Source organism: Stegastes partitus, unplaced genomic scaffold (genome assembly GCF_000690725.1).
Source record: "Stegastes partitus isolate 25-593 unplaced genomic scaffold, Stegastes_partitus-1.0.2 Scaffold731, whole genome shotgun sequence".
NCBI classification, from domain to species: Eukaryota; Metazoa; Chordata; class Actinopteri; family Pomacentridae; genus Stegastes; species Stegastes partitus.
In genome coordinates this window covers 193,770-216,784 of record NW_007578462.1, presented here as the reverse complement: position 1 = coordinate 216,784, position 23,015 = coordinate 193,770, and the positions used below count along the sequence as shown (strand labels likewise).

The window sequence follows — 23,015 nt, the reverse complement described above, 5'->3', positions numbered from 1 at the left end:
GAGATTTCAGATTTAACGCCCTCAGTATTTATCAGGAGCACTAAATGTGATCAGTAGTACTGCAGTGGACACGTATTCAGCTTCAATTAAACCATATCATGTGCAATAATTACTAAAAACAGGGAACAGGATCCCAAGACTTTTCTGTATGATCACTGTCTTCATTAATGGTTTCTATTGCACCATTTCTCTATAAGGACAGAAGGTGGTGGAAACACAACTGTTGAACTTGGAATGGCTGTTAAAGCGTGTTATTGTAACTGTCCGCTGTAGTCAGCCTCATGTTATATTACGCTGATTAAATAACGTTAGTCATCAGTTATTTTGGCTCTTTTTCTTCCACAAATCTCCACTTCAGCAGCACTTACAATGAAGTCTACACCACTGTCTGTATTCTGTAGAAACCTGCAGGATACAGACAGCAGTGTAGACTTAGTTTGTAAGTCAAAGTGATGTTTCTCTTCTGTTGACAGCAGTGTCTGATTTATGGAGCAATACAACTGGACTCCACAGCCCCCTCTGTTGCAACCTTTGACAACAAACAAAAACTTTGAACCTGAATTCATCCAGGGTTCACATTGTTCTTGTGGAGGTTTATGTGCTCATCTTTAACAAAGCAGTACCTTGTTTGCATGTTTCAGCGCATCATTTCACCGGCAACACAAAAAATGTCTTATTGTGAACAATCAGCTGCAGTAACATCTATTTAATGTGTTAACCCTTCAGCCTGTTGTTTTACATCAACTAAACACAGAGTCGGCTATAGTGGACGGTTCCACTCCAAGTCAGACAAAAAACATCCCTTAAACTCTTGTTGATGAGTGATAAAAACTTTAATAGAAGATCACACTCTGTTTTTAATAAATCATGAAAGAGTTAACACACTGCACACATGAGTTCAGTCACTCAGCCTTTATTGATCAGATCAGATCCAGTTTATTGTGGTGGTGCTGTCCATCCACAGCAGCACAGGCAGGAGGAGAGAGCCTTTCTTCAAGATCCAATGACTTAAAGCAGTTTAAATAAAGAAGTGTTTGCATATCTGGATCAGCAGTTAAACTTGGACTACATTCAGGTGTAGCCCAGGATGGACAGACGGGAACCCTGGACGACAGCAGCCAAACATTCAAGTTAGTAAAATAATAAAAACATTATTTATAAGTCTTCAAAACGAATGAATCCACTAAAACAAGATCAGCTGGAAGTAAAATAACATGTAGCGCCTGAGGGTGAGCTCCGTGTTCTTCCCTGACAGTAACGTTAGACCAGGTAGACAGTTAACGGGACTTATCACCGTTAACCAGGCTCCGCTCTGCGCATGCGCCCTGCGATTCGTACGCACAACCGGGGAGAGTGGAGGCAGAGAGAGAGAGAGTTCACAGGGATCCATGGAGCAGCATGTCGCAGCATCAGTGTTTTCTCAGTCTTCTTGTCCACGATGCCCTTTAGGATTTCAATAAGATGCGTGTGTGTTTCCAGATCACCAGTTTCCTCCTCTCCGTGAACTTCTGCTGCCAGCCGCTGCGCGCTCAGGGTGAGTCTGGCGGAGCTTTAAACTCCACAACCGTCACTCGTGTCCGTGTTGCTGTCTGTTCCTGCCGTCATGCTTTCCTGAAGGAGAACCAGAGAGTTCACAGCCGACGCTCTGAGCCGTCTTTACCCTCAGCTCGGCCACAACTTGTTGATTCAGTGACAGTCCACACAGACTGAGCTCTGATACGTCGACACGCCAAACTTCATTCAGAAATCCTAGAATTTGACAACCTCTCGTGTATTAGTGAATTTAAACACCCCAGAGACTAGTTAACAAACTGTGTGCTTAATTGTGAACTCCTCTGGTAATCCGGGTAACTATATAGTCTAGGAAGGGGCTGCTTTTTAAAAAACGAACCGTTTTCTGTCCCACATCGCTAGCTACCGCCCACCCGCCTCGGTGCTGGGAATAACGGGAGAGGAAAGTTTGGAGCAGACGGGAGTTAGCGGGGTTTGTTGTTCATGCATCGATTGAAAAGTGGATCTCCGACAAAAGGTTTTAATGGTGACTTTTAGGTGTGTGCCTTTGCGGGAAATCAAAGCGACAGTGTGTGTGTTCCGTGACCGGGATGAGCGCTAGCATGACCGCTATCCGTCCCGGAGCGCGACGTTAGCATCCCGTGTAGCGCCGCTCCCCGCGACGGCCGTCCGACTCCCAGGAAAGTTCACAGAAACGTTTCCCTCGGAGTTAATTCTTCCAACATGTGGCCTCGGGGAGACTATAATAGCTTTGGAAGTGGATTTGTTCGGTTTCTTGCCTGAGAAGGAAACAGAGCTGACATAGCGGATCGGGAAAGAAGAAAAAACGGGGACCGCTGCCCGCTGCGACGGCGAGCGGATGTCATGAAAGTTTTTCCCAGATTTGCGTCTCTTGGCTCGTTGGCAAATGCAAAGCTTCTGGGAACAGCTGGTTGGATGTTTTACGGATCAGCTTAATACACTATTCAATTCGGCTTCCACAAATATCCTCAAAACACATGTAATTTAAAAAAATATTTCAAGTTTTAAATAGTTGGCGCATTATGACCTGACCAGCTTTTCACTAAAACACACCTGAAGTCTGTCCCTGAATGATAAACTGCACAGATGTCACTTATTTTGTCGTAAGTCATGTTTCACTTGCTTTAATGGGTCAGAAAGAAAGAGAAGCAGGCCATAAAAGTGCCTGCTGTTTTGAATGGAGTCTGGTCCCTAAAAGAAAGAGGCGCATGTAAGCAAAATGTGAATGAATGAATGAATAGTGCTTTTCAGGGTGCTAATTAATTCACTGGGACTTGTTAAAACAGCAAGACAAACACAGAGGTGTGTGTTGGTTCTGGAGGACAACAACTGGTCTTGAATGTGCTTTCACTGGTTAATTGGCTGAGTAAACATGGAGCTGCCACTTTGCTCTGTGTTGTTGCACATCAGGGCCTTTTGGCGTCTCATCCACAGACCTTCAGCTGTTGTCGCTCTTGAATATCATTTGGGCCACAGTGCAGCCCGGCCTGCCCGCCTGCCTGCCTCAGTGTTTTATCTGAAGGGGCTCCACAGGCTCGGTTATAAATTGGTCTAACATGCTGGTGGGTCGGGCTTTGATGTTCGGTGCACATGGGTGCAGGATGTGGATTTGCTCTGGCTAAATATCACGATGTACAGTTTTTTTTCCTGACACATCTGTCTGGAACATGAAAGAAGCACAACTCTTAGATCCTCATTTGGGCTGCACATTGTCTCCCAGAGGCCTTTGACAGTAATAAAGGTCTCAGAAAGTCCAAAAGGTGTAGTAAACAGCCCCATGTGGAAAAGTGACAAAGTGGTTTTCCCTTTAGGAGACGGTGGCTTCTCCTCCAACTTCCTCCCTCCACTTTGTGTAGAAATACCATACATTTTTGTCGTGTGCCGAGTTTTGCGAAACTTCTCTCCTCCGTTTCTTTCATGTTGCGATTCGGTTGGGGAAGCTAGCCGTGAGAGAATGCATCTGGAACCAATTTGGGTCTACAAAGCAGAAGGGGAAGAGGAGGGGAAGGAGGGAAGTGAACGGCAGCCCTTTTCTTTCCATGTCCACTGTGAGCAGACACGGGCCCGAGTCCCGCAAACCTAATTATAGTTTACTGAGCACAAGATTAAAGTGCAGCGTACAGAGCTGGGTTCCTCGGCCATCCCTCGGTATAGTCATTGTTGAACTGACTATGAAATATAATGTTTTTCCAACCAGCAGCCTGCTGCTCGTGTTTAGGCCGGCTAAGAATAGAGAAAGTGAAATTATGAAAGAAAACACTCGCTGGCTGACGATATCTGATTCTGAGAAATAAACACACCACGATGGAAAAGTCACAGTTAAAAACAGAGGGTGATACATGGAAAGGAGAAAAAGAGTTTACAGGTATTTTTATAAATCTGAAGCAGTAATTATTGTGTTGTCCTGAAAACAGCCCCAGCTCCAGAACCTCTCTGCTTTGACGGCGCCTGTTGACCCGGCTGTGTTCCCTGGAGACGCTCAGTTCAAAGCATTGTGCTATCGAAGGCAGCATCAGCAGGCTGCTCAGAGCAGAGGCTTACATGCTGGTAAACAGACATTTCCAGAGCAACAGGAAGGCTGTCGGAGTGCCGGGTCAGTCGTAGGTACGCCACACAGGCTCCATCATCCCCATCCAACAGCCTTTAAGAAGCAGCAGCTGCTCCAGTCATCAGCACACCTTCTAAATCTATATTAAATGCACCTGCTGCTAGTTTCTCAACTCTTACAGTCAACATGGATTCTCCTAAAGGACCACAGCTCTGTCCTTCACTGTGGTGGGTCAGAACGAGGCCACGAGGAACGTGAATGGAAACGACCCGTGTCCCACTGACAGAATGCAAACAGTTAAACAGACTGAGACAGAACGAAGCAGCAAAGTCCCACATCTGAAGGGAATACAGCAGGCGACTGCACATGATAAAGGTTTCATTTCATTGTTGGTCAGAAGAAGGCGGACGGTGCTCGGGACTCGTAAACAATATTTTTTCTGTGTTTTTTTTTGTATGTTTCACGCTTTTGTTGTTTCAGAATCCCTAAAGGGGGCGCCATACCATTCACTGTTCAGTATTGATGTGACTCATTTAATTTTATCTCAGCACTAACAGTGATTAGTTTCGCCATGATAAAGTGTGGATGCTGTCAGAAGAACTCCACAACACACGGACAAACCTAAAGCTTCATTCAATAGCCGCTCTCCCTTTAGGTCTGTTTCATACCTGGCTCTGTAGCTGCTCTGTGTTCACCAGCTTGTCTTTAAAGGACAGTTCATGTTTTCCACATTTGTGTGCCCAGACTGATAACCGCTCTGCCAGTTGCATTACCTCCAATCAAACAGAGAGACACAGGAGGATGCAGACTGGGCTGTATGGGGCTGTTCCTGAGGTGTGCTGGGCTCAATGTACCGTCTTGGCAGAGGCTTTCTGGAGAAGTGAGTTTGGGCTCCGTCGATGAAATCACCGACAAGCAGAGCTCCTCCCAAGTCCAACTCTTTGAATGATGAGTTATAGAGATGTAGATGATGGAGAATGTCCTCGTACAGTCTTTTCAGCACAGCTGGTGTTCCTGCCACATGTGCAGGCGGTGTGCTGGTTGTGGAGACCGTTGGCCTGAGGATCCATGAGGAACCTCTGGACTTGGTTGGATGACAAAATGTACGTCACACGTGCTCTTGTAGGGAAATGCAGAAAGCATGAATTGGCCTTCACTGTGTCTCTCTGTTGTGTGGTGCTGAGCAGCTAGTTTTAGTCTCACATAGTTGTTTTTCTCTCTTAAAACAAACTAATGAGATAAAAGACAGTAAAAGTCCTCACAGTTATAGAATATAAAAGTTTGCCCCTTTCAGTAGTTCTTGAATTATACAAACATGTTCCAGGCAGCTATTGTGAAACCTGCCTCTTGTTATAACACAGAAGTGTTTAAATCTCTGATCTTCAACACGGTGGTTTGTGCATGTACACATGGACGGGACTTCCTGGTCCAGCCAAATGAATGCTGGAACCACTTTAAGACAACACTGTGAAAGTCTTTGAACTCACTCAGAAACACGGCGTGGACACAAACCAGACCTTAGCATTGCACATTACAATGAGAACACTTGATTTATTAGAACCCAGGTTTGATGTGAGTATGGATCTCTCCAGACATGTTTGGATGCTCTGAGACTTGGAGAGCTGATGGTAAAGCAGGACTGTAACTCAAACAGTGTCTTTATAGTGTCCCCACACTCCATAAAACACCACAGAACTGTGATCATCCATCAGGGCTACCGTGACTTATCTGTTGCTGCTTTCCAGAGTGTTTCACAAGAACTGTAGAAAACTTTGATCATAGCCTTTACCTGTTGTTACCTGTAGAGCTGACCAGTGTCCTGTCACATGTCTGGCTCCACATGCCCTTCACTTCTTTATGTAAATACGCTGAACTGTTTTACTTTTCTTCATTGTGCAGAACTAAGACCATTTCTCTGCCAATCATCCTGTTTTTTCTTCTGCTCCATTGTACGCTGCCCTCCAGACTGTACAGGGTCAGATGCTGCTGGGCTTTGTTAGACTGGTCCATTGGAGGTCAGGGAGAGTCACAGTATGCAGCACCAGATCTGACCGGACATGAAGCGATGCATAGTTCATGATGATGTCATAACAAACACACACCTGAATCTAGACCAATGACAGCTGTCAGCATAACACATGACCTCCTTTATTCATGATCTGAATCTAACTGCTATGCATCAGCAGTAATATATGAATATCCCGACAGCAGTGATGGAGCTCAGGACTCCACCTGAGGAATGAATGAATGAATGCAGCTGATAAACTGGGACTCTGTGACAGCTCACCTGTTGGAGGTGAAGAAATGTTGTGACTTGTCTTAGACCCTGATCCATACTGTCTATATGTTAACTTATAATTATAAGTAGTTAATATAGTTACTGCCCAACTGAAGGTGTTTGGAGAAGCTCTTAGGGATTCTGGTGCTCGGAGGAAAGACTCCTACAAACCACTGGAACAGTTTTGTCGTCATCACAGCCAAGTGTTGTCTTTATGGACCGTTCAGTTTGTGTGAGATGTAAAGCTGTAGAGCAAAGTGTTTTCAAACTATAGCTGTATCTATAAAGTGTGCAGAGTGACAGAGGAGGGTTCTTCATTAGGCTTTGAAAGAAAGTCAGTGTGTCTCTGCGGTTTTGTGGACCTTCATGCTCGCGTTAGTCAATCACAATACCTCCCTTCTTGTCCATCTCATTGTAATGGATTACAGCTGGCTGTCAGTGGGCTGGTCCAATTGGGACTGACGGATCCCAGAACCACAGAGAAGTGTCAGCTCAGGGTTTTTGAACAGGAGGAATTAAAGGGTAATAACACCCTCAAAATCACCTGAAGCTCTGTCCAACAGCGGCCTCAGTGTATATATATATATATATATATGGTCATGTGTAGGTAACAGAAGTTGTGTAGTTAATGTTTAAAGTTACCAGTGAAGCTACAGATCTGTTTAATTAAAATGAGTGTCGTTTTCCTGTTGCTGTGCAGTGGTTCCAGTCGACCCAACATCCACAGGGCAGCTGGGTTCCTGGTGCTAGTAATTATTGACAAATATGTTTGAAGCAGGTGTCGTATCAGAACCAGACCACAGTAACCCACTGAGGCTGGTGTGCATGTTGCTGTGAAACTGGACGTCACTTAGAGCAGCAGATAGCGTGGATGGAGGAGCTCTGTGCTGCTGTATGTGAACTAACAGTGACCTGAGCAGAGGAGATGCTCATTAAAGGCCACGATGACAATTCAGTAAACAGTGATACTGCATCGGACCTGTGAAACAAGACTCTGGATTGGAAGTGAGCATCTGTTCTCATAACCAGTACCTGCATCAGTAAACATGTGAATTGTTAGGGATGGTATCAGAATGTCAGATCTGATCCAGAATGACATTCTGATCCGGTCATTGAAGGCCTCTCCAGTGCAGTGTGTGCTCCAAACCATCATGGACATCTTGAGGTCACTGAATTACAACAGTTAAACATGGTTAAAGTCTCCTAGTTATGTTAGGAAGTTGTGGTGAGGGTTGGTTGGAGCTGTAATTGAGCCAGCTGGCTGACATGGTGTGCTGTTAATTGTGTGTTGTCCTGGAAAAGACTGGAGATGAAGGCATCATGTTCACAAGTGTTAGGGTGGATACAGATATCACATCCATCTGTTGATCTATACAGTGGCTGATCTCAGTCAGGCATATGATGCTGTTTAATCAGGTCCACAATGAGCCCAAACACTGTCCTCCTTTGGATGTGGGTGTCTAGTGCCTCTGGTGTCTCATCTGCCTCACGGTTATCCACATCTACAGGTCTTTGCTTCTCTTTCTCTCTCTTTTCTTTTCCAAAAGAACTAAGAAGTCAACATCTGATCCAAGAGTGACCTGCGCTGTTAGGCCTCTGGGAGTTCATTAAAGGTCACTGAGAAAAAAACGAGCTTATTTCATAAACAGCGATCCTACATTGTCTTTAAAGGACCTGTGAAATGAGTAGGGCTGGACCCGAATGTCTGGTCGTTGTGCTGGTATCCGGACAGCAATTTTGATATCCGAACATTGGAGGGCCAAATATCCAGAGACCAGAAATTGCTGTTTGGACCAGCCCTAGAAACGAGACACGACATTTTGATGAGAAGGGCTGAAGCTTTGGTGATTGGTCTACTTGTAAATACTGCTGGGACTAGCACAGAACTGTAGCTGGTTCTGGTGCTGCAGACGCACATCGTTCAGGTAATCACTGTGCTCTGCTTAAAACAAGTCAGTGTTTGACTGGAGTTCAGGACGCACAGCCTTGGTTTTGATTGTTTTCAGGATACGATCTTTACATTGAACATAAAATAAGCCTTTTGAACACACGACACTCCACAGAGTAGTCGATGAATGAAGGGAGTGTGAACACGGGCCTTCAGACTGGAGGTTCTGACTCTGACTTCTGGTGCCTCTCCAGTGGATGCAGCCCGGACACTTCGGTTCCTACACCTGACTGCATGCAGTGGAAGCGGTGTTTTTCCGATTGGTTGCTCTTCATTGCCTCCCCTCTTCATGTTCTTCCCCTTTCCCTCGCTTCCTGTGCTCACATGGGCCTTCTTATGTCATTCTCCATTACAGACACACAGCACAGAGTCAGGTCTGCATTCTGCTGATTGAATATGAAACAAGGGGGCAGGACTCACCCCACTGTGTGTGTGTGTGTGTGTGTGTGTGTGTGTGTGTGAGAGACATCTGCTCTTGCTCACATTGAGGTGCTCCAGAGGTTGTGTGTGTGACTGCATGTTACCCAATAACACACCTGGTCAGCATGTGGCTGCTCTCTGCTGCACGTTACATAAACACACACACACACACACACACACACACACTTCATTTCTCCTCAGTCTTGTGCAAGTAGAGACCTAAACAAACATCTACACTTGTCTGCGTTTAGCGGTGTTGCAGACATAACTCCAACGTGTCTGTAACACACCTTGAAGGGGGACTCGTCCTCTAGTCTTTTGACTTGTCAGTGTTTAGAGGACCCACAGACGCCCGTCTCCACAGGCTGGCAAACATCTAAACAAAAATAAACATGCGTCGATGAACAGCGGATTGAAACAGCATTCCAGTTCTGTTGAAATAAACACATACTTTACAAAGATTGTGACTTCTGAGGTTCCAGCGTTGGGAGCATCTCTGAGGTGAACATCAGACCGTCAGTTGTGGGTCTGTGAAGTCATGAGCGCAGTCTGAGTGGGTTGGACCTCGTAAAAGTGTAGTTTCACTTTCAGCAGGTCAGAATGAAAGCAGTCATGTTTACAGGCTTGGCTTTGCTGAATGCTTTCTACCATGGAAAGCATCAGAACCGGACCACTGAGCAGTGGAACCAGGTGGACTGATCTGAGGAATCAGGCTCTTTTCCACATTTTGTGGACAGCCAGCGGGCAGCAGGATGCACAATGTGAACAACCTGCGCAGGTGATGTGATGTCCTGGACAATGTTCTGCCTAGAAACATTGGTACCTGCATTTACCTGGACGCTTCTTTGACATGTAGCACATTCCTCAACACTGATGCTCCTGATGGCTGCAGTAGTCCTGGATGGAGATGGAGGAATAATGCTCTCTTCCAGTCTGCAGACTGTGTTCATGAGTGGTTTGAGGAACATGACCAGAGTTCAGTGGATTGACTTGGTCTCAAAACTCCATCCATCCATCATCTCTACACCTTCATCCTCACCAGGGAGGTGGAGCCTATCCCAGCTGACTCAGGGTGAAGGCAGGTTCACCTGGACAGGTAACCAGTCTATCACAGGGCTACACTTAGAGACAGACAACCAAGCACACTCACATTCACACCTACGGACAATTTACAATCACCAATTAACCTCAGCATGTTTCTGGACTGTGGGAGGAAGCCGGAGAACCCGGAGAGAACCCACGCTGCACGGGGAGAACATGGAGACTCCACGCAGGAAGATCCCGGGTGTCCTCACCGGGACGCCAACCGGCGACCTTCCAGCTGTGAGGCGACAGTGCTAACCACCAAGCCACCTGCAGCCCGTCTCAAAACTCCCCAGATCTTATTTCAATCACCCGTGAGATGTGCTGGAGAACCGATGTGATCCATGGAGACACCTCGCAACTGCCAGGCTGTTAAGGCTCTGCTGCTGTGGTCCTACACACAGTCAGGGACTGTTCTCATGTTGGTCTGTGTGTGTTTGAATAAAGCTGTAGCAGTAAGTCACTCGTGTGTCAGTGACATGAAGCTGTGACTTTCATGGCTTGATAAAAGCCTGAGCTCTTATAATGTGTCCTCCAACAATCCCTGAAGATTTTTACATCTCCTACTGAGACTCCCAAACAGCCCCACTCCCAGCTGATCAACCCTGGGCTTCATGTAGTGTCTGACAGCACCTATACACACAAACAACTCAGCAACCCACACCCACGACAAGGCCTGTAGAAGTCTAGTTTTCATCACAGGAGGGGTTCTGAGTCTGTTCATGTCAGTCTGAGGGTTCTGGCAGACCATATTAGTTCAGTTCTTCTCCATCCATCAGTGTCTCTGCTGAACAATGTCAGAAGTCTGTTTGAAGTTTCTTTAATGAGGACAACTTTATAGCAGCACAAACATCTTTCATTGTCTTAAATGTCATCAGATGTAACCAGAAACCAAATGTTCAGACTTTGTGCTGATCTCTAACTGGTGGGACAATGGTAGCTGTCAGATCCACATGAGTTCTGCTCTCTGAACTGACTTCCTTTAAGCATAACAACCCTGAGACCAGCATTCAGACCTCTATTAGCTAATAAACTGTGATATCCTCGGTCAGGAACACATGTACATCTGCTTCTTTCTGTACTCAGTGACATACAGTGAAAACTACTTACTCCTTTTAGCTTGTTCTCAGCTGGACGTGCTGTGTGGACTCCTTAATGCTGAGCTCCATGTGGTATTTGTCAATTAATCAATGCACAGGAAGTGGCCTCTGACCTCCATCCATTAAAGTCTCCCCCACAGTCGCTGTGAGGAATGCAGGCAGGAGGAAGGTACAGAGGGCTTCTCTCTGCTGGTGGATGTGTCCTGCACATGCTATCACAGCTCAGTGGTCATGTGCACGGTGGAGGGGATTCTGGTTCACATCCGTGTTGGTCAGTAGGCGGGGCTTAAGCACACGGCCTGTAGGTGTTGTTGTGGGTTTCAGGTTGTTGCTGCTGTAGTCACTTAACCTTTTTGTTCCAGTAAACATGAGCCAAACTGTAAAGCTAAACTGTTGGTGTTATCTCATAAAAAACGCTCTGCAAACCGCCGTCTATCATCCAGAGATGGTTTACATCACATGTGGGCCGGATGGGAGAGACGTGGGTTTCTAAAGCTGATAAATTTATATTATTTATAGACTTACACAGGAGGAGAGGAGGAAGGAGGAGGAGGAGGAAGGAGGAGGAGTCTGGAGGAGGATGAAGGAGGAGAGGAGGAAGGAGGAGAGGAGGAGGAAGGAAGGAGGAGGAGGAAGGAGGAGAGTTGGGGCTCTGACTCACCTGGTGTAGGAGGTGTCCAGGTGCAGACAGGATCCTACCAGAGTCGGCTCAGAGGACACAGGAGACCACAGTCAGTCGTGGTGGTTGAACTTTAGCAGTTTTGACATGATATGAACATGATGGACTGGTCCTGACATTTACCATGCGCTCTGCTCGTAGAAACCAGCATGTAAAGGTCACTGGGCTTCGGTTTGGGTACGTCTGACATTAGAACGTGCTTTTCACTGTTTTCCCAGAAATCTCTGGTTGCACACCTGTTAGAGGTGTTAGCTTGAACCGTAGCCAGCATGTGAGGCGTTTAGGGAGCAGTCGTGGTGTTTTAGACTCTGCTGCCTGCATTCAAACCGTGTAATGCACGGCTCCTCGTTGTTTAATCCTTATTTATGATAACACAGCAATGTGCCCACACACATATACATATATATATATGTTACTTTTGCACAGTATTTGTACATTGAATAAAAAATAATCAAATGCAGAGACGAGTGTTTAACAACATGTTAAGGAGTACTTACATTTATAGGCTCTTACAGTTACAGCCGGATCTTTGAAGGCAGTGTTGTGTTCAGATGGTGTTTTGATTAGTTTAGTGCTCAGTTAGCTTTAATGAAGGATCATGGTTTGGGTCGTGGAGCACCCTGTGGGACCCAGTTGCTTGCATCGCCCAGTTGGTCAGCCAGCTCCAGTAGACTTAGTAGAAGTAGCCTCATTATCGATAGTGTTTCATGTTGATGATTGCATTACATCAGCCAGTGCAGACCCAGTCTGCAGAGTAAGGGACCATGCACATGTAACGTCCACAGCAGCCAGTGTTCTGATGTGCTGCACAGTGCTGCCGTCATAAGGTCCAGTCCAGACCTGAAGACTGGAGCTGCTGCTGCTCATGCTACAGTCCAAGGTGACTTTACCTGAACCTTTACAACAGTGACAGCCAGCATGATGTTCACTGTGGGACTGGTCTGCTTTAAATCATCTTGTGAGATTATTGTAAATCAATAGCTGCTTGGAAGAAAAGAAAACTGAAAAAGCACATTTAATAACCTGAAACAGCGCACCGTGCTCTGGAAACAGCCGGCAGTGGAGTGTGCAATCTGAAGTAAATAGGCAAAACCACAGCAGTGCCGTTAGCTGAGCAACTGCTCACATTCATTAGTTTGACTGTAGTTAGGGATGCATTAAATGAGATACTGGAACCACACACTACAGCTGGATGTCCAGTCTGTTAGCTCTGAGCTGGTTCTGTATATCTGTGGTTGGACTTCTTTATGTTTCTGCTAGTCTCTGGACCAGAGCTCTCCTTCATCCATCTGCAGCAGTTTGTTTCCTGCTGACGTACCATCCAGCCCACCATGCATTCACAGTTTACCAACTACAGTTTGTTTAATTAACAAAATTAGTCTTTTCTTAAAAAGTCTCGCTTTATGTCCTCAGTGAGCACCAAGCTGCACCATTATGCCCAGTCTCTTCTGCTACACCCACACACACACACACACACACACACACACACACACACACACACACACACACACACACACACACAGGAAGCTGACTGGCAGGAAACCCAGAGTAATGTTACGTTTAAGGAGAAGGGGGTGCACTGAAATTCCTCTCCTTATCGTCCCAGCAGCTGGCTCCCGGTCACGAGTGTGGCAGCTATTTCCAGATTGTTTGTCTTGAAATAGGGCTTTTTTTTGGGCCGTTTAAAACGAAGCGGTGCCTCTGATGGCAGGAATATGGTTTCCCCGTTACTGTCCAGATGCAGTGACAACGTCCGGCTGCTTTACTTCTCCCCGTTTCTGACGCTCAGGGGTGTGGGGGAGATCACTGGTCTGCACTGTGACTGTTGTTTTGGTTTATTCTTGAGGAGGAGTAGTTTACCTCACGTTGTGTGATGTCTCTGGTGGCATTCCTTGAGTAGCTCTGTAGCCTTCATCAGGGAGTTGCTGTTTGCCTTGTTTTGGCACCTTGGAAGAAGCCAGTTGAGCTTTAAGCTTGTACTCCTGAAGCTGAGTTCTTCTGTTGAGCCTGTCGAGGTGACGGAGGCTGTAATTCACTCACATTACTCATATGACTTGATGTGCTGTAGATGGTACCTTAACCCAGTAGAGGGTCTCCAGAGTGGCCACTGGCTGGCCTGAGGATGCTGCTGCTTCAGCTATTGGCCGTACAGCCAGGAGACGACTGATCAATGACAGATAATAATCAGGTACTGAGAGGTGAAACTGTGCAGCTGAGGTGGAGAAGGAGGAAGCAGTGTTTTTTTTGCCTTCAGATGAACTCAGTGGGAATCACAAGTCTGGGAACAGCCATCGACGCTGTGGATGTTTTTTGGAATGTTAATGACGAGCCCTTCAGTATTCAGTTTACCAAATCCATTAGATTGTGGTTGGCTGTGGATGTCTGCTGTAAATCAGAGCTGTTGTCAGGCAGCAGCTTTTTCTAAAACATTGATGATGTGACTGAGTTCACGTTCTGTTCAGCCTCCTCTGGATCCATCAGTGAGCTAGCTGTGATTAAACAGCGTTACTGAAGAAACATGTAGAACATCAGGATGGATGGATGTGCACAGCCAGGGGGCTTCTTCTGTTCATATGAGCTGGTTTATAACACATGAGGGTATGTTCCTGTGATTATTCAGGAGTGTGGTGGTTAAACTGGGAGCAGGTGAGAGAGATTATTATATTGTCCTTTAAAACTCTTGGTCTGGCTCAGAGCTGTACATCTGCACGATATTTCCAGAACCACTGAGTTTCCATGACTGTTGATGTTAACCAGTAACAAGAAGCATGAGCTGGTCTGGAGCCGTGACGTCTGTGAACAGGTCAGGGTGTGTTTCCTCACTTCAGTCCCACTTCTGTTCTCACATCATTTGCATTTTGGTTTTTGGTTCCTCCAACTCAGAACATCTCCTTTCACAGCAGTTGGTAGGGGTGTTATTTTAAAGCATTTATAGTTCCTGCATGGCGCTTTTCAAACTTTTTCATTATGATTAAAAAGATGCATTTGCACCGCAGCAGGTCTCCATCATGTCTGCCTCTGACTTTCTAATGACGTAGTTCTCCTGACGTCCCTCCTCTGCGCTCAGATATGCTGCTGCTTGGACATGGTTTGTGTGCTCCAGCTTCATCCTTCCCAGAGTCCTCACCAGGATTTTTTACAGCGTACCGGAGGTGAAGGGTCGTCATCATCGACCCGGGGAGGGTTCTTAGCAAATGCTGCCAACGGTTAGTGGCGAATACGCTAGCGAATAGCAGCATTAGCAGCGAATTCTACGGTCGGGAAACTCCATCGGCGCTTGTTGTTGAATATTTTCCCGTTACGTACCCTAGAAAACAGCGTATGGGCCCAGTTTGCAGCGTAGCGGGCCATTACTCTGGTATGACGCTGGAGAGAACCCTGCCTCCTTTTTCCTCCTAAGTTTCTTCTGTTTCCTTGCAAAGCTTCTGTTCTCAGTTCTGTGTTCCTTAACATGTTCCAACGACTTCATTCTATCTGATCCAGACGCTGACCTTACTGTCATCACTTGTACCTGATGTTTTGGGGGTATTTTTGCGTGAAAAATTCCATAAATTATTGATCTTTTTTTTTTAAGTGGCAGGTTATTTTCTCTTAGTTGAATAAATCAACAACTTTTCCAGCTCTAGAGTGCTGGTGTGTTTCTAGGACTAGTCGGTAGGGCCTATGAGCAATCCAGCCGTGGTTCTGTTGTCAGGTCAGATGGAAGCTTGTGGTGCTAATGCTAGCTAATGCTCGCTTAAGCTGCTGTTGGGCTTTAAACAGTAACATTCAGGCCTTTCAAAACTCCAGTGATAAAACCATCACTACAACTGGACAACTGTGCAGCTGAATGTTGTCAGCATTTATTAAATGCTGCGTAATGTGATGCACACAGTCTGAGGAGCGCTGGGTGGTTGTTATCTAATGCTGGACACTTCCTGGTCGCTAACACTGAGCCAGAAAGCTGCCCTGGCACTAAGACACTCTGTTCATGACATGTACAATCTGAACGTCTGCACAAGTTGCACAACATTGCGTGAATTTTTCAAGGCCAGAATCTTTCCCACTCCCAACTTCAGTGACTTTTTTCCACTCCACAGAAACCACAGCAGTGTTTTCCATCACAGACAGACATTTCTCTCACCCCACACTGGAATGATGCTCCTGCATCTCGTTTGGCTCGTAGATGGTCACCAGCTGCTCACATTTACCATTTCACTCCACATTCACACCACATCCATTCACCATCGGCTCCACCAGGACGCAGATTTGGCGCTAATGTTGAATTCTCATGCACAGTGCTTGTTATTGCCAGTCAGATGAGGGCTTTTTTGCCCTTTGGTTTTCCTGTGCTGCTGTCCCGTGTCTCTGTGATGGGTTTGGATGTGGCGCTGTTTGGGATTCTTGGTGACTCATGGCACAGATGCAGGCATGCAGAGTGGGGTGTGACTGATGTTTGACCATCGAGTGCTGGAAGAGGAGGCTCTGATGTGATTTACAGGTGGAGCTTTAAACACAGACCGTCCCAGGTTGAGCTGTCCAGCTGGTCGCCTGCTGCTCGCTGACTGACAGCCTCTCAGAGCTGCTTCAAGCCCCCCACCTCGCTTTGTTTTCCTCCCAACTCACTCCGTCATCACACACACAGACGCCCTGCTAGTGTTTAAAGTAACCCCCAACACACACACACACACACACAGAGCGAGGCCATATGTTCTTCCTGCAGAGATCTCAGACCTCATGCTGATGCATCTCTTATCTGTGAGGCTACAGCAGCTGTCTACCTGGACAGTTTGGGTCCCAACAGCCCGTTTAGAAATCAAACAAGTGTCGAGCATGACGGAGATGTGGCACTCAGGTCACATGCTGAAAAAACAAACCCAGGTTCAGTCAGTACTGGTACATGGGACTCCTCACAGCCTCTCCATCAACTGTTTGGGCTGCTGCCATCAGCCAAACGTTTCTGGAGCGTTAAGGGAAGAACCTCCAGACTGATCATCAGCTTCATTCCACCAGCTGTCAGAACGCTGAACCGATGATCCAGAGATGCAAACACTTCTTTGTTTAAAGTTGTTGGATCCTGAAGAGACGCTCTCTCCTCCTGCCCGTCCTGCTGTGGATGTGCAGCACCATGACAGTAAACTGGACTGGATTTTTTTTATTGATGTACATTTATTCATGAAGTCAGTTTCCGTTGCAGTCCTTCACATTGTTGTTTTTTAATTGATGCACTAACTCATCCATCTCCTTTTAAGGCCCCCTGTGGTGCACATCAACATGTGGTGGTTTTTGCTATTTCAGCAGTCGACACCATAGCTGGTGTCTCCACCTTGAAAGCACGATGACGCTCTGATAAACATGCTTTGAGACTTTGGGGATCGTGTGTGTAACAGACCTCAGGAACCATCCTGTTGACCTGAATGGTGGGACTTGGTGTTCCATTATTCTTCTTTCTGCTGTGAACGGCTGAATCACTGTAACATGAAAACTTGTCATTGTGTCCATTAGACTAGTTTTACAGTGTTTGAGCAGAGCTGGAGGTGAGCTGGTGTTGACTGAACGAATGAATGAATGAATGAATGAATGAATGAATGAATGGATGAATGAATGAATGGCCTTTATTGTCATTATACAGAGTACAACCAGACTAGAGAGCGCCTCCTATTTTCAATGTAAGTAAGAACAAAATAAAGTGCAAAACTGGTCAGTAAAATATAAAAGATAAAAAAGGATAAATATATAAAAAGAAATACAAGATTTAAGAGGTATTGCACCAGATGATAGATATTTACAAAAAACCCAAAAGCGCCGCTGGCCTTGGCATTATTAGCACCACGCTCTATTTTTCTATTCTATTCTATTCTCCTCTAACCAACTGAGCTAATCGGCCCTAACCGGTGCCACTGGGCTAACTGGCCCTAACCGGCCCTAACCGGTCCTAACCGGCCCTGCTGGGCTAACTGACCCTAACCGGTCCTAACCGGCCTTGCTGGGCTAACCGGCCCTAACCGGCCCTGCTGGGCTAACCGGCCCTGCTGAGCTAACCGGCCCTAACCGGCCCTGCTGAGCTAACCGGCCCTAACCGGCCCTACTGAGCTAACCGGCCCTAACCGGCCCTGCTGGGCTAACTGGCCCTACTGAGCTAACCGGCCCTAACCGGCCCTGCTGGGCTAACTGGCCCTACTGAGCTAACCGGCCCTAACTGGCCCGGTTCTGAGACTGCAACAGTACAGTTACATCTGAACTACTTCAAGGCATGAAGGGAAGCTTTATGGGTTTTCATCAGTGGCAGGAGAAGGACTTTAGTTCCTCTCCAGTTTTCAATGTGCAAGCTGAAGCTGGATAGAAACACCTACAGGAGACATTAGTGGCTGATGTGGATTTACAGGAGAAGCTTCAGTGTGTGGCTGATGTGTCGTGTGTGTGATCATCCTGCCTGAACACTGAAATCACTAATGGTAGAAAGTAGCTCCAGAAATATATTTGTAGGGAAAAAAACAGTTAGGAGTTTCTCTAGTTGTACAGTAATTCCAGAAGTAAGTCCTGCTGGCAGCCAGCTGGACGTCCTGCTCCTCTCAGAACATACGTGTGCTGCAGATGAGCGTCCACACAGTCTTTGTTAGCCGTAGGACACAAGGAGCAGTAAACTGTAATGCGTTGGGACGAGTGAAGAGGTTTTGCTCCGCTGTCCTTCATTCCAGCCCCTCTGAGGGCAACAATGCAGCTGAGAGGAGAGTTCTTGTTCCCGTTGTGTGGACGCTGAGCCAGAATGGGGCCAGAGCTCATTAGCAGCCAGCCAGGGGCCTCGTACTGTACATGACTGAATGGCCTCCATCAGCCCCCCTCCCCCACTCATTATGTCACCTGGCATTGTTCAGGAGAGAGAGGGTGTGTGTGTGTGTGTGTGTGTGTGTGTGTGTGTGTGAGAGAGAGAGAGAGAGAGACAGTACCGACAAGCTGCATTTGGCCAGAAGAATAATATTAATAACAAAAATAACATGAACAATAGTAACAAATACTTGGTCCTGTTTCTTCTAAAAAGTATTTAGAAGAAGTTGGACGTCTGACAGAACACAGAGACGGATCGACAGCACGACTCGCTGTGTTGGATAAACCCACTGACCTCCAGAGAGAGAGGCTCACTATGCCCACATTACAACCAGGATACAAAGCAGTTTTCCTCCTAATTATTCATGCATGCTGTCTTCATTACACACACACACACACACACACACACACACAGTGGAAGCCCATCCTTTTTCAGAGCATCAAAGATGAGTGGAACAGACCCACTGATGGAATCCAGAAGCTCCTGTGTGAGCCAGTTGAACACACACACACACACACACACACAGTGATAAGCGGGTGTTGTGGTTTTCGTCGGCCGGTGTCAGGCCTGTGGTCAGTGTGGCCGGGTGTAGCTGGTTGGCTGGTGGGGGTGACAGGGACTGGAGGAGAAACCCAAATAAGGACTACAGGACTACCACAGCTGTTAGGAGATTAAAAATGTTTATTTATTGGTGAACTTTGTGTAGGTAGTTGAAATTAATCACATTATTGCTACAGTGGACGGTTTGTGAGGCCAGTAGGAAGTAAAACTGTTGTGTGTTTGTTTGCATCGCTCCACTGCTGTGCTCCATTCAGTCTCTTCTCTGTTGTCATGACGGTACACTCATGTGAATGCAGCTAACCCTAACCTCAGGATTACCGGTTCATCTGCTCATTCTTTAGGGACTGCTAGAAGTTGAAAGTTGCTGTACCCTCTCACTCAGTATGTAGGTTTGCCCTTTCTGTTCATACAGCTGATGGATCCCAGAGACGAGCAGCTCATACAGACAATACCCAACACCAGCGTCTAGGATCACAGGGATGGTTCTGTGGAGACTGGGCTATAAAGGGTTCCCTTTGCTATTTATTGACTCAAGAATGAGAAAATCTGGCTTCCTCCCACAGTCCAGAAACATGCTGAGGTTAATTGGTGATTGTAAATTGTCCGTAGGTGTGAATGTGAGTGTGCTTGGTTGTCTGTCTCTAAGTGTAGCCCTGTGATAGACTGGTTACCTGTCCAGGTGAACCTGCCTTCACCCTGAGTCAGCTGGGATAGGCTCCGCCCCCCACCACCCTAGTGATGACTGCTGACCACATTCTGCCTCCAAGCGCAGACATCAGGTTTATCTTCTTCATGTCATCTCATTCTCATAGCTTCCATGATGAACTATTGCTTGAATTATGTGTAGAGTGGAGCTTGTATGAGCTGTAGCTCTGCTGAGAGTGTAGGTGGCTCAGAATGATGTTTGGATCTGGTCAGAATGTGGTATTTATGACCCTGATCCAACCAGCGTTCTGTCATTACTACCACAGCTGTCTGACAGCAGTGATGTTAGCTTGAGAGGTGTTTGGTCCGTATGAACAGTAGAACGGTTCCTCCTCTTTATGCTGTGGACGTGTCAGTGCCAGCAGCTTTACTGGGACTTCAACAGTATACAGTAGAAGAGATCAGAGGGCGTCTTCACCGCTCTGAGACCATGTAGAGCGTGTCATCTGTCATGTGTGTTTAAACAGGTCATGGTGCTGATGGTGGTCGTGCACCCCAGCTCTCCACCTGGAAACACTCATCTGGACTAAATGCAAATCAAATAGTCCTGCCAGGTCCAGCTTATCTCCTCAGGGCTGACTTCAGGTGTTGGGCAGTAAAGGCAGTGTGAAGCCTTCAGTGGCTCTGGAAGGATCTGTGTTAGGTTTGATCAGTCTGGTTGGGTGCCAGCTGTGTCTGAAGACTACAAGTCTGTGCAGTGTGAACACTGCTGGGTTAGAGTTAGAAGCAGCACCAGACTTAAGGGACTCAAAACACATGAGCTGCCACTTGCAGAACCAGCTGAACTTCAGACCTTCTTTCCATTCCTTCCTGGAGGAGTCCAGCTCAGCGTCACTGTGCTAAGTGTTGTAAAGTCCACGCACGAGGAGGTTGGAGCAGTTTGTTGACAGCAAACTGAGCCAAGTCTGTTCCTGGAAGCCTGGGCAGGGCTGTGGTTTGGAGCGCTGCTGCCAGCCAACACCCCCGGCTCTGTGGGCTTCTCACTCCTGCTGGGCTGGGAGACGTGCAGATGGGATGTGGATGCTATCTGGGTGATATAGGTTCTATGCATCTGCACAAGATGCTTCCATCTCTGCCACAGCGGTTAGACACTGTTGGTGTTGAGAGGAGGACTGGAGGAGACACAGTTTAAGGGGCAGTGCAGTGGGACAGTAGTAGTATTATTACTTTATGGATACCACGTAAGCTCAGTGCATTTAAGAGGCGCTTGGAATCCAAAAAATAAATTGTGGAGTGTTGAAATAGTGTTTTCCCCTGATTTAAAGTGTGACTACTCGTTTCAGACAGCAGCCGTTACACACACACACACACACACACACACACACACACACACACACACACACACACACACCTGTCTGCTCCTGTTAGCATTGAAAGCTGTACGTCACTGAAGTTACTGACACATATTCCTTCATAAACATCGTTCCAAGGTCACACTAGTGTAGAGTTTTCTAAAGAGTTCAGATTTGGTCAACTTTAGTTCATAGATTTGCACAGCGATGGAACCACAATGAAACCCTGTTGTGTATAAATGATTAAAATGGCTGAAAGGGGTGGTACATGAAATGATGTCGATGATGTTTTAAACCTGGATGTTATCACATTTTTGACTGCTTCAGTTCACTGTTGAAGCGTTGTTCTTCTGTGTTGCTGTGTAGTCAGGTCACAGCTTCAGGTGATGCTGGAGTCTGATGAGGTGACGTGTAAAGGTTTCCACAGACCCACGGTTCCAGCGTACAGAACAGACACATGGTGTGTACAGTGTGCAGAGTTTCTGTGGCGTATAACAGCGTCACAGGTCAATGCATGAGCACCTGAACCTAGTGCAGAGGTTCAGTCTGTCTCTTCTCTCCTGCTCCCTGTGCTCACATAGACTGCAGCGTAATGCAGGTTCCTATAGGCCCAGAGCTGTTCTCAGACCAGGGACGAGTGTGACGTGGTAACTGGAACATGGCCCGTTAGGACTGTGTGTTTACCAGCAGCTACCTCCATGCTGCTGCTCTGCACCACTGGAACAAGGGTTTTATTATTTTAAAACGTTTGAGAGATTATTGGACAGACAAAGCTGTGAGTGGCAACCCTCCACGCCGTTCCTGTAGCATCATCGTCTGGATAAATCTGTATAAATGTAAATATCAGTATATCTGCACCTTTAATGGTCTTGTCAATGATACCACAGTTATATGGTTCTTTTTTAAATTTAAATTTAACTCTTCACAACATTTTTTAGCTTCTGTTTTGCACTATTACAGTTATTTTTATCTTCAGCTACTTTTATTTTGCTCTATATTTGTTGTTGTATTGTTGCATCGACCAACCAGAACAAACTCCTCGTGTTGTGTAAACTGTACCCGGTAATAAATCTGATTCTGGTTCTGTTATGATGCTGCTCTACACCAGTGGTTCTGTTCTAATGCTAACTTGGTGTGTCTGTGTCTGCAGATCCCTCCTGCTGCCACCATGCTGCCGAGTTCACGCCTTGCAAAGAAGCTTGTGACCAGGTACACACACACACACACACACACACACACACACACACACACACTCATCAGCCCATTGTCGTCGGCCCATTAGCAGAAGTTTCTGAAGGGGAGTTGTGTAAAGTTTTTTTGTCTGCCGGCTCTTTGAAGTGTAAAATGAAAGTTGTGTCTCGGCCCTTTTCAGCTGGGAGCAGGTGACGCTCCCGGTCCCTCTCTTTCTCCCTTCGTATCTGTCTGAAGCCCTCATGTCCTGCTTCACGCTGAAAGGGACACAAAGGAACCGTGAAAGAGCCTGTTCTTTGGAGGAAGCCAACAGGATGGCAGCTCAGACCTTCTTCCAGCAGAGTGTTCACCGTTTTGCTCGACAAATAAAGATAAAATCAGAAAAAGATTTAAAGATGGAGTTGAACGCAAGCAGTGGGATAATGGGAGGAACATCAGAGGAAAGAAATACATGGACAAACACGACGAAGTGATGAAAGCTGGAGAGAGAAGGATAACAGCCTTTTAGAGGTATAATGGCCTTAAACTGCCCTGTGGAGGGTGTGGTTCAGGTTGGAGTGTGGGCGGCTGTTGGTGTCGGGGTGTCGGGGATGGGCGTCAGGCACACGGTGTAATCACCAGGACCGATTTAGCTCTGATGGAAGCTGCCTCGGCTACGCCCAGAAAACTAGCGCTTTGGTGGTTATATATAGAAACACAGAGGCTCAGAGAATTAAGTTTAATTTCACTGAATTAATTAACTCAAGGAGAGACCCTAATGTGGTTCCACATTCTTCTTTTTGTCCCATATTTTTTACATTGCTAGTTTTGGCGTACTTTATTTTGAAGGGCAGTAGAAGTATGTAGACCTGGACACCACCAGGAAGAATCAC

The 23,015-nt window shown here is 46.5% G+C and overlaps 1 protein-coding gene across 2 annotated transcripts in view; it reads left to right on the top strand.

Annotated features, from left to right (window-relative positions):
* Window positions 1-23,015, top strand: part of reck (reversion-inducing-cysteine-rich protein with kazal motifs) — a 77,695-nt gene that overhangs the window by 6,845 nt on the left and 47,835 nt on the right. Inside the window, exons 2-3 of one of the 2 annotated variants that reach the window (XM_008291299.1) lie at window positions 1,360-1,534; window positions 22,103-22,161. In XM_008291299.1, the coding sequence (XP_008289521.1) occupies window positions 1,462-1,534; window positions 22,103-22,161 (132 nt within the window). In that variant the 5' untranslated portion in view covers window positions 1,360-1,461. Of the gene's footprint in view, window positions 1-1,324; window positions 1,535-22,102; window positions 22,162-23,015 lie in introns of those variants that run through there. The other variant, XM_008291298.1, reaches the window with a different exon arrangement.